General features: G+C 41.6%; 1 protein-coding gene and 1 pseudogene across 5 annotated transcripts in view; one reads left to right on the top strand and one right to left on the bottom strand.

The window, feature by feature from the left end:
• The window catches only part of LOC102757489 (uncharacterized protein C3orf20-like), a 97,764-nt gene that overhangs the window by 70,044 nt on the left and 16,088 nt on the right, over window positions 1–11,632 (top strand). For 4 of the 5 annotated variants that reach the window (XM_015559982.1, XM_015559980.1, XM_015559981.1 and 1 more), the window contains 2 exons: window positions 1,502–1,796; window positions 5,855–5,971. In XM_015559982.1, coding sequence (XP_015415468.1) covers window positions 1,502–1,796; window positions 5,855–5,971 — 412 coding nt within the window. The remainder of the gene's footprint in view (window positions 1–1,501; window positions 1,797–5,854; window positions 5,972–11,632) is intronic. The other variant, XR_001512829.1, reaches the window with a different exon arrangement.
• The window catches only part of LOC102757204, a 7,183-nt pseudogene continuing 5,791 nt past the window's right edge, over window positions 10,241–11,632 (bottom strand).

Genomic DNA, 11,632 nt, shown 5'->3' with positions numbered 1-11,632 from the left:
TTTGGCATTCTCATTAAGGTCCTTGAAGGTCTCACTAGTTACTCGGAAGTCTCACTAAGTTTTTCGGAGGTTCGTAGAAGATTCTTGAGTAATCTTATAACTGTGGTTCTGAACTCTAGGTCCTTCCTTCATTTGCTTTCCTCCATTTCTTTCATTTGTGACATGTTTCTTTGTCTTCGCATTTTTGGCTGACTGAGAGGACCTGCTGTGTCTATAAGAAGAACTGCTATAGCGATACCAACAGATTTCTCTGCTTTGTTTGTAGTTTGGAAGTTTTGGGGCTCTCTGATCCAGCTGCAGTTTGTTCGGCTGCAGAAGTGCAGGTGCCTCCTTTGTGCAGCAGATCACAGCTTGAGAGGGGATATGAATAGAGTGGAGCGGGGTCTCAGGAATACACCGGGGCGGAGCAAACAATGGTGTCATCACGTTTCCACAATTCCCCGAGTGCCGAGCCCCCACCACCACAAAGATCCCCGCGAGCAGCTCTGTGAGAAAGTCACCCTCGCTTTCCAACCCGCTGCAGGACAGACCTGTTTCTTCCCGTAGGAGCCTGGGACCCGGCGTCTCACCGTAAATGAGTTCAGTGCGTTCGAGAGCTTGTATCCCCTTCTGATTGAAAGAAACTGCCATCCCAGGTGCAGCAGCCTCGGTCACCCCTCTGTACCTCTGTTCTTGGCGCCGCTCCCCTCCTACTCGGTCTTAATGCGCTTTTTTCTTTAGTTGTAGAACTTCCACTCGGTCAGCTTTCCTGTGGTGCTGGATGATAGCTGTTTTGTCTTATAGTTGTGGTTTTAATGTTGTTGTGGGGGGCAGCACGTACAGGTTTGTAACTTATGCCGCCATCTTGGTTCTCTTTTCAATAAAATATATTTTAAAAAATATATAAATAAAATAAAACCTCTAACCCTGATAGATTATGGATTATAACATATTTATATATAACATACCTAAGAATGGAATTTAATCCTTTTAGTATATTGACAAGTATTTTATTTTTTAAAAATACATCTTTATTGTATATATTATTGATTTCAGAGTGGAAGGGGGAGAGAGAAATAGGGGGTGAAAGAGAGAGAAACATCAATGATGAGAGAGAATAATTGATTGGCTGTCCCCTACACAAACTGGGATCGAGCCTGCAGTCTGGGCATATGCTCTGACCAGGAATTGAACTGTGACCTCCTGGTTCATAGGTCGCCACTAAACCACTGAGCCACCACGGCTGGGCTTGACAAGTATTTTAATGTGCTGGCAAATAAAATTCAGTCCAGAATTAAATCTCAGTGCTTTATTAAAGTAGCCACTTTAGAGCATATACAATGTGAAATGCTATTTTCCTCTGTATTCTCATTGTGAAAAAATGGTGTGGAGGATTTAATCAAATTCTTAAAAACAACAATAATGATAAAAATAGTCACTTAAGTTCTTTGATACTTTTAAAAAGTATGTTCTTTCTGTCCTTTTAGTTCTTCAAACACAATTTCTATCATTACTTTTCTAGGCTTCCCCTCCCCATTCAGAGCAAGGATGGGCAGTTTGCTCCCCATCTGGCTTGTCCTGTGGTCCTAAGGAGAATGCTCTGCAGGAAGGACGGGCCCATTTGCCGATGTAGCACTTACAGTGTTCCCGAAGTGACAGACCTGGAGTATGATCACCTTATAAACCAGCAACTGTCCTCCATGGACCAGATTATTATAGTCTATGTGTTCTCAGCTAAGGAAAAGGACAAGACTATGAAGGAAGTGAACAAACTGTACAGGGAACAGAATAAAGCTCGAAACATGCCTTGTACTCAGGTGAGTATCATGTGTATAAAGACAAATTGTGAAATAATGTTGACTTGTATGTTATATCTTAATACAGTTCCTCAGCCACACTAAGGCTCATGGAAGGAATGCTGCCTCTCCCTTCTGAGGTTTGACCTTATGTAAGAAAGGTCACAAGTCTTAAGGGTATATAGCTTAATGAATTTTTACATAGGTTTATGTCTATATAATTACCATCCAGAGCAACATATACTAACAGACTATTTCCAGGCCCCAAAGAGCTTCTTGTGTCTTCTCAGTCAATAAATCACCCACAGAGCCCTAGCCAGTTTGGCTCAGTGGATAGAGTGTCAGCCTTTGGACTGAAGGGTCCCGGGTTCGATTCTGGTCAAGGGCGCATGCCTGGGTTGTGGGCTCAATCCCCAGTAGGGGGTATGTAGGATGCAGCCAATCAATGATTCTCTCTCATCATTGATGTTTCTCTCTTTCCCCCTCTCCCTTCCTCTCTGAAATCAATAGAAATATATTTTAAAAAATAAATAAACCACCCACCTACCTACACACAGGTAACCAGTGTTCTGACTTGTATCACCATAAGCTACTTTTGTCTGTGCTAGGCCTTCCTATACTAGTTACATGGCATCACACAATGTGCACATTTCAAAACACATAGTACATTTTTATGTTTCCTCTGCCAGAGAATGGAAATGGTAAGTACAAGTCATGCCAACGTCTTCCAATTCTGCATCCTTCGCAGACATTACTAATCTATCATTCTTGTCAACTGAGCCTAGACTGGACCCTAAACTCTTACTTTGATTGCACTCCAAGTAGCCTCTGCCAGTAGGTCTGAAGTAGGCACTCATAAAACCTCTTCCACATAATAGCCATTACCCACAACACATTTAATAAGTCTTTATGTCTTATCGATTCTGTCCCTGAGACATTTTTTCCTAGTTGTCCCTTTTTTTCAATCCCATTGCTTCTGCTTAGTTTAGACCTTTACCATCTCCCACCTGATGTTCTCCAACAAGTTGCCTAATTTTCCTGCTTCTGATCTTAGTCCCTCTGACATTTCCTACATGTTGCAGGGTATTATTTTTAATATCTGAAGATGATTGCATCATTCTGCTTAAAACCCTCTAAGGCCTTCTCTTCAGGTCAAGTCCAAGTTCCTTACCTGACATTGAGGGCCCACTCCCACTGGGGCTCTTCCCTGCATGTTCAGATCCCTACTTCAACCTCAGTGATAGCCTCAGGGGGGACTTTGAAGAATGCTTAGGGACCCTCAGGTCTTGTTCTCCACAGGATGAAGCACGTGAAAGCTGAGAGTTGGGCTTTGTCACCCTTTGCCAAACTGCTTCCAATAAGTTGCCTTTTTTAGGATGTTGCCCTGAGTATACCCTGTGCTTATTTTAAGGGGTGTTACATTATTTGCTACAGGCCTGGTATAACCTGTGTGAAGCCCAATGTGGAAATTGTCTCTCTGAATGAGAAGCTAGAAAGCTTTTCTCCCCAGGAGGATCTGGTGTGTGCCCTCTTTCCTGTCCATGAGATTTTGGTGCCCTACTGGGTTCCTCTCTTCACTTTGCCTTAAAGTATAGAACAAGCTCTAGCTGGTTTGGCTCAGTGGATAGAGTGTCGGCCTGCAGACTGAAGGGTCCTGGGTTTGACTCTGGTTAAGGGCACATGCCTGGGTTGCGGGCTCAATCCCCAGGAGAGGGCATGCAAGAGGCAGCCGATCAGACTATTGTGCCTTCCCTCTCATTATTGATGTTTCTATCTCTCCCTCCCTCTCCCTTCCTCTCTGAAATCAATAAAAAAAATGCATTTTTAAAAAGTACAGAATGTTTTAGACTGAATTATAACAATAGGGTAAAAAATTACTTACCACTTATCTGAAACACATTTTTTCTTTTGGATCTAGAACTTCTGTTTATATTGAAATCTTCTCATCGTGATTTTTATAATTCATAATTTTCTCTTACACAAATCTTCCTTCAAACCGCTTTAGGTGTTTTCCTTAAAAGGCAACGTGTAAACAAATAACCCAACTTAAAATGTAAATTTTAACTAAGGAAAGGTTATTTTTTCTAGCAGAATTGAGAGCAATCTTGCAGGGAGGCGACATGACATTTTGTAATTTTGAAGGTGAAGAGAGTCCGGGCATAACTGGCTAGGAAACCTATGCTTCCAAAAAGTAGATTCTTTATTAGATCATAAAAAGGAAAGGAAGATCCTGTACCAGGGACCCTAGAGGAATCCAAATAAGAATGTGGACAGTTATAAAACACAGAAAACTCACCCAAGAACTTCAGTCTCCTACAGAAGGGTTGCCTAGCATTCATTCTCTTTCATTCCACCTAACCAGGGGACCCTGGCCTCTTGCGTGGTGCTGAAATTGTTGAGCTGTACTTGGAAGCTGAACAGTAGTGGGAATCACTGGACACTCTGGTAGAAGCTGCAAGGGTGTAGATCAAGCTCCTGAAAGGGTGGCCTGAGCCACAGAGGTTATGGGGTGGGTTCTGGGAGCACAGGATCTGGGAGTAGCAGCCCCACCCTCCCAGCCTGCTTTGAAGCTGGATTCCTCTGCCAATAGGCTGGGAGGTTCTTGATGGCAGGATAATGTCTTGTTCACAAGTATCGCCCCAGTGCCTATCATGGGCCTAGCACATGGTTAACACTTAAAACATACTTGTCAAATGAATTAATGAACCAATCAATGAGTGAATGATTCTTCAGCCTGAGGGTCGGATATGGGTATATGGTCACTGCTAATTCTTTCTTGGTCTCGTGGGAGGTGTTCTGGGACAGTGAGCTTGCGAACTGAGCTAGGTCTCCCCTGAAGAGAGACAAGCAGAGTGAATAAGAGACCAAGACCTAAATCAGGAGTTCAACTTCTCACTGGAGTGACAACAACACACATTAAATCCCAAGGGCTCTGCCATCCTTGGTGCAGACAGTGCTCCCCCAACGTCTGGCATCTAATAGACACTCAGTCAATGTTTGCTGAACTGATCAGAAATGCAAAGTCAGAATAAGATCAATAGAGCAAATATTTATTGAGCACTTAACATCATTTAATCCTCAAAAGAATCCTAAGCCCTAACCAGTTTGGTTCAGTGGATAGAGCATTGGTCTGCAGACTGAAGGGTCCCAGGTTCAATTCTGGTCAAGGGCATGTACCTTGGTTGCGGGCACATCCCCAATAGGGGATGTGCAGGAGGTAGCTGATCGATGTTTCTCATCAATATTTCTAACTCTCTATCCTTCTCCCTTCCTCTCTGTAAAAAAATCAATAAAACATATTTTTAAAAAAAGAATCCTAAGTGGCTGGCTTTTCTGCATATGAGTCCATTGAGCACAGGTCTGTTACTGAGACACAGGACAGTGAATCACTTGTCCAGGATTCCTTGGTTAGGAAGTGGTGGGGCTGGAGTTCAGACCATGGAGCTGTACTCTAGGACCCATACTCCTCAGCACCCCACCATGCCACACGGTGGTGTGGAGTAGAAAGTGGCTTAGGGAGCAAAAGTGCAATACAATGAGGTGATTGGATTGGGAAGAAGGTGCCACACTTACTCATGTGGGGGAAGGAGATGAGGAAAGGTTTTTGCATGCATTTAGTAGGCACAAGTAGTAGTTAAAATGATGAATCACCCAAGGAGGGTGTAAAGAGAATGAATGGCAAGAGGCAAGCTTGGAGATTTTTGTACAGTAGATACTTTTTCTCTATTCAAATAGAGAGAAAGCTGTGCCTGACAAAGACTGGGATGGGAGATAGAGAGGAATGGGAAGAAAACATAAGAGTGGGGCCACAGACTCCCAGGAGAGAGTGTGAGAAGGGGGAACTGTTCGATAATTTCAAATGCCATAAAAAGGCCAAATAATACAAGAAACATGAAAATGTCCACTGGCGTTGGCAATACAAAGGCTATGAGGAGCTTAAGAAGGCATTTCTAATGGAGCAGTGGCAATAGAGTCTAGACTTATTGGTTCAGAGATACAAATACTGCTGAATAGAACAAAAGGTTGGTTACCGGGGATATAATGTCTTTACCACTTTTTCTTTTTCTTTTTTTTTTAAGAGTCGTTTGGATTCCTTTCGATTTCTCAAATACAACATAATGTCTGCATCTAAATTTACAGGCAGCAATTACCCACTTCTGGTTCAAAGGCACAATGTCGTTCCAGGAATTTTTTTGGTAGGTGCTTTGAGACATATGACCCTTTTAACCCACTGTTGTGTATGATGCTTGCATGGCTTAGAGATCATTCACAGAGTGCACACAAGGCTAGAGAGAATGCAGAAATAGGTCAGCTCAAATCCCAACCTTCTGTGGTACCCCCTTGACTAGAGGTCTTCTTATAAATGCAGGTCTTCTTATAACTGTTAGATTATCTGTATGGCCAATCACTCTAATGAAGTTAAAAATTAGATGCTCTGTTAACACTGAGGTGGCCAAAGAATTCACCTTGTGAATTAATATGGGATTATAAGTGCTAAATTTTAATTATTGTGTTTAAGAAGCTTATAACCTAATTAAGGAGATAAGATATAGAAGATCCATAATTTAAGACTAAATACATAGACAATAATAGTGTGGTGATTGCTAGGGGGCACATGGGGTTGGGAGGTGGAGGAGGGTGAAGGGAGGGTAATTGGTGATAGATGGAGACTTGACTTGGGGTGGCGAACATACAATACAGTATACAGATGCTGTGTTATAGAGTTGAACACTTGAAATCTGTATGGTTTTATTAACCAATGTCACCCCAATAAATTCAATAAAAAGAAAAAAAAGACTGAATAGAGTAACTACTATAGATGAGACAGCCTAATCTGGTAGAGAAAGCATGAACTTTAAAAACAAACAGATTTGAGTTCAAACCTTGGTTCTACTACTTTCTTTGCTATGTGACCATGGCCAAATTACTAAGCCTCTCTGGGCCTGTTTGCTCCCTTACAAAAGGGGAAATGATAACCAATTTATAAAATTGTAAAAATTCAGTGAGATAATGTGCATAAAGCACTTATTTCAATTCTTGGCATCTCATGAGCATTTAATAAATGTTAATTTCCTCCCACTAATTTTTCTATTCAACAAATGTTTATTGAATGTCTGCTTGGATACAAAATAAAAAAGCTACAGTCCTTCCTGACAAGGAGCTCCTAGTCCAATGGGGAGAGCTGCAACCTGAGACTTCTTGTAATATGTGAGCTGGGATCCAAAGATGGGAGGGATTTTGATAGAGGTCAGAAGAAGGAGGAGAAAGAAGTTTCAGGGAGAAGGGAATATTAGTAAAGGGGAAGGTTTGGAACACAAGGTACCTGGAGACTTGGTTTTTAGTCCTACACCATCCACTCTAACCAGCTGTATGTGTTTGGGTTAACCTCAACTGGAAGAGGAGAGGACTAGATTAGACCAGTAACTCCCAACCCTGGCTGATGCCTTAGGTGCATGAAAAAAAATATTTCTGGGCCTCACACTAGAACAATTAAATCAGAATTTCTGTGGGTGAAACCCAGCATTCTCTCTTTAAAAATTTTTTTAAATGTTTTAATTGATTTTTTTTTAAGAGAGAAATGTAAGGGAGAGAGAGAAAAACATCCATCTGTTGCCTCCCATTGGTGATCAAACTTGCAACCTGGGTATGCGCCCTGATTGGGAATCGAAGTGAAGACCCTTTGACCCTTTGGTGTGAGGATGAGGCCCAACCAACTGAGCCACACTGGCCAGGCCCCAGGATCCTCTTTACATCAACTTTATGATGATATATTTTACATGCAATACATTGCACTTACGTATATAAGTGTACAGTTCCGATGACTTGACAAATGTATACACTGGTGTAACCACCTCCACAATCAAGATAGAAAATTTTGCCATCACCCCAAAAGGTTTCTTTTGGTCCTTTAGCTGTAAGACCTTCCAACCTCATCCCCAGATGATCACTGTTCTGCTTTCTGTCACTACAGATCAGATCAGGTTTGCCTTTTCTAGAATTTCACCTAAAAGATTCATTCCATAAGTATACTTTTATCTGGCTATTTGGGATATCAGTGTTTTTTAAAAGCTTCCCTGGATCATTTTAATGAGAAGCAATGGACTAGATGGCCTCTCAGGACCCTTCCGGCTTAAAATAATGCCATGATTTCATCTGCTAGTCTAGAGGTACTTTATTAAAGTTGCCTTTTAGGAATATAACAAGTCCTACTGCTATGATAATTTGATAATGCTAACACTAATATTTATGGAGCTTTTTTTTATGTGCCCAGGTACTATGCTAAGTTATTCATATGTATTTTTTTTTTTATCTAAATCCCCACAACCCAGGAGGTAGGTACTGATATTATCCCTGAAAGTAGCGGTGAAAACTGACACTAGAGAGATTAAGTGACCTGTGTGAGGTCAAGAAGCTAGCAAGCAGTGAAGTCAGCGTTCAAGCCCGGATTTTCTCACCATAAGCAGAGACTTTGCTTTTAATCATGAGATTCTACAAGAATGAGAAGTCTCAGCTCCCACTGCTGCAGACATTCTTAAGAAGTCTAAAGTGATACCAGACGCCGGTTTCCCTGTTGATGAGTTCCAGCTGGGGAGACGAGACTGCCTGAAAGGGACTAGCATGAAAGGCAAAGAGCCTCTTACCTTAATATAAAAAGTAAACCAGTTTATTATAAGTGTCAAATGACATTTTAGACAAGAGGAGCACAAAGGAGATGGGGCAGAGGCTAGACCTGTGCATTCCTTTTGAGATACACACTAAACAGAGAAAGCAAGGGTAGCTCATCCACTGGTTTCACTGGAGTAAACCAAATACGTTCCTCAGAATTCAATCCGAATACACACAAAAATCTATTTTCAGTCTTTAAAATACACATCCTTGTCCCTCTGAACAATGGACAATGAGTCTTATTCTGTGGTAAGGAAGTCTCCCCACAGTACCTGGCCTGTGATCAAATATCACGGTGCTCCTGCAGGCCTGTTTGATCCTGTGAATCTTGGCAGACTCGCTGGGCTGGTTTATAGTCTGTGCTTCCTATAAATTTACTGATGGTTAAAAAATTTTTAAAAAGCCCTAACCGGTTTGGCTCCGTGGATAGAGCATCGGCCTGCGGACTGAAGGGTCATAGGTTTGATTCCGGCCAAGGGCATGTACCTTGGTTGCAGGCACATCCCCAGTAGGAGGTGTACAGGAGGCAGCTGATCGATGTTTCTTTCTCATAGATGTTTCTAACTCTATCCCCTCTCCCTTCCTCTCTGTAAAAAAATCAATAAAATATGTTTTTAAAATAAAATAATAAAAGAAAGCAAAGAAAAAGAGAGCATCAGCACAGTGGTTTGTCCTCCTTAAACATAACTCATCTGTGATATCCAAATCAAAGGCTTGTCGGCTGAGGTCCTCCCAGTTCCCTGTTAGAGAATATTAACTTTTGTGACCACCTAAAAGAAACAGGCTCCTATTCAAACCCTGGCTGTCTGTGTCTGTCTGGCTGTCAAGCCAAGGGCAGTGCTAAGGCGTCAACCTGCCTAGTTGTCTGTCCACTGGGTGACAGTGTTGATCCATCCGAACTAGTAAATGTGCTTTGTCCCTGGGCCAGAAAACTCCGGGAAACACTGCACCAAATGGCATTCTCCGGGCCTTGGGGACGGCCCTGCCTTTCTTCCCGGAGCAAGGCAGAATGATTCTGTTTTCTTTATCTTGCAAGAGAAAATATAGGTGAATTGTTCCAATGTCACCACGTTGGGCTGGATTTCTCTGGGCAAAGCAGTACAGGGAATGGATGTGATTGTCCACAATAAGTGTGCCTGCACTTTCCTGGTAATTTAACAAAGGCAAAAAGCACTGTGGAAACTAAGTTGAAAATTTATTTCAGCTGCTTACTTTAATTGCATTAGGATGGATCGATTCTTTCACCAAGGTGTTCACTTTTTTAAAAATCCTTACCTGAGGATATGTTGTTGTTTTCTAATTGATTTTACAGAGAGAGAAAGGGAGAGGAGAGAGAGGAACATCAATGGGAGAGATAATCATTGATTGGTTGCCTCCTGTATGCAACCCGACTGAATCCGCAACCTGGGCTAATGCCCTGACCAGGAATCGAATCCTCGACCTTCCAGTGTACAGGTCAACCTTCCACACAACTGAGCCATACTGGCCAGGGCACCATGGCGTTCATTTTTATACAAATGGGCTAGTTTGGGGGATGTGCATTCCCCAGGGCTTTGAAGAGGGGCAAGATTGACTTTGTGGAATGTTATTTACAAATTGCCAGGCCATGGTTTTACATTATTCTGTCTGTTCTAACATGATCTCTGTCTTCAAGAGGAGAAAAATAAGAACAAATACTATAGTAAAATTCAATGTGACCAGTGGTGTTATAGACCAGAAAGAGTTTGTCCACCTGGCACTAGCAGAGCCAAACACAAAACAGAACTGTAGTAGAGAAATACTATTTTATTTATTTTTATTTTACAATTTATTTTTGCAGTTTTATAACTTTCTTCGATAATCAGTAGTTAGTTCTCATCCACATTAACTGTTTGTAGATTTTTGAAAGTAGTGACAGGTACAGAGGTAACCAACATATAGAAGCTTGTTTGGGGACTCTTCAGCCTCATTATGTTTTCTGGACAACCGCACCCTAATACCGTATGGGACAGACAGTCCTTATTCCTGTGGCTCAGACAACTTTGCCAAGCCTGGCGTCAATGCTGCATCTGCAGTCCCCAGCTCCTTCATGACAAATTTCTGGATCTCCTTGAGTGCCCAAGGGGCACACTTCTTGAAATCCACTCCAGGGATGTGCTTGTGAATGCTGATGGTGTGTTCTCTGGTCACTACCTCGTTGATGGCAAAACGGCCCTTCTTTCGCCACCTTCTTTCTGTGGGGAACCATTTGCTAGGCCCAAGTTGGAAAGAAGTTGGCTGTTTTATTGATGAATGGCACTGTCCAGGAGAACGGGAAGCTAATGCTCAAAACCCCAACTCCTCAGGGACATTCTTATTCCGGTATTAGCAGGAAAAAAAAATGGGGAGATGCTTATCAGTGACTGTTTTAGGTTCTTCTGTTAAAAAAACAAACAAAAAATGCACCATGAGGATGAGTACGGGCATCACTAATGGAAGTAGTTGGCATTATTTAACTAAAACACAATGCTGCAAGTGATTATCAAAATGTAAACGTTACCTTTCTAATTTAAAATATTATTTAATACGTATAGGTTTTAATTGAGAATATCTTTGAGTAAATATAATCACAAAGTGCATTAACTCTCGGTGGAATATTTTGTGGCTATTCCAAAGTCTAGAGTGCCTAAATTTTATGTTGAAAATGTGTTTCATGTTTGGTATTAAATTTTCTGAAATTGCACATGGCTTTTGAAATTTCTAATGTATCCAAGATATGCAATATTGTTAGGATCCTGTCTTTCAATGCATGCAAAGCTATCAACCTCTGGACATTCTACGTTAACTGTATCTGCAAGAACAGCTCAGGCATCCAAGAAGAAATGACGCCCAATAAAACTTGAAAATGCACCTTAAATATATATATACATATATATATATATATTTGAAGGGAAAGGAGAGAGAGATATAAACATCAGTGATGAGAGAGAGAATCATTCATCAGCTGCCTCCTGCATGCCCCCCACTGGGGCTCAAGCCCGCAACCCAGGCATGTGCCCTTGACCGGAATCAAACCTGGGACCCATCAGTCCTTAGGCCGATGCTCTATGCACTAAGCCAGACCAGCAAGGGCACGAAGGTTTGTTTTTTGTTTTTATATTTAAAAATACACTAAAGCTGAAGTAGTATTTTCTTAGGCAGTTCTACTTGAGTTCTGAGGTTAGAAATACAAA

This window comes from Myotis davidii, unplaced genomic scaffold, assembly GCF_000327345.1.
Source record: "Myotis davidii unplaced genomic scaffold, ASM32734v1 scaffold13, whole genome shotgun sequence".
NCBI classification, from domain to species: Eukaryota; Metazoa; Chordata; class Mammalia; order Chiroptera; family Vespertilionidae; genus Myotis; species Myotis davidii.
This window is presented reverse-complemented; position numbering and strand designations above follow the sequence as displayed.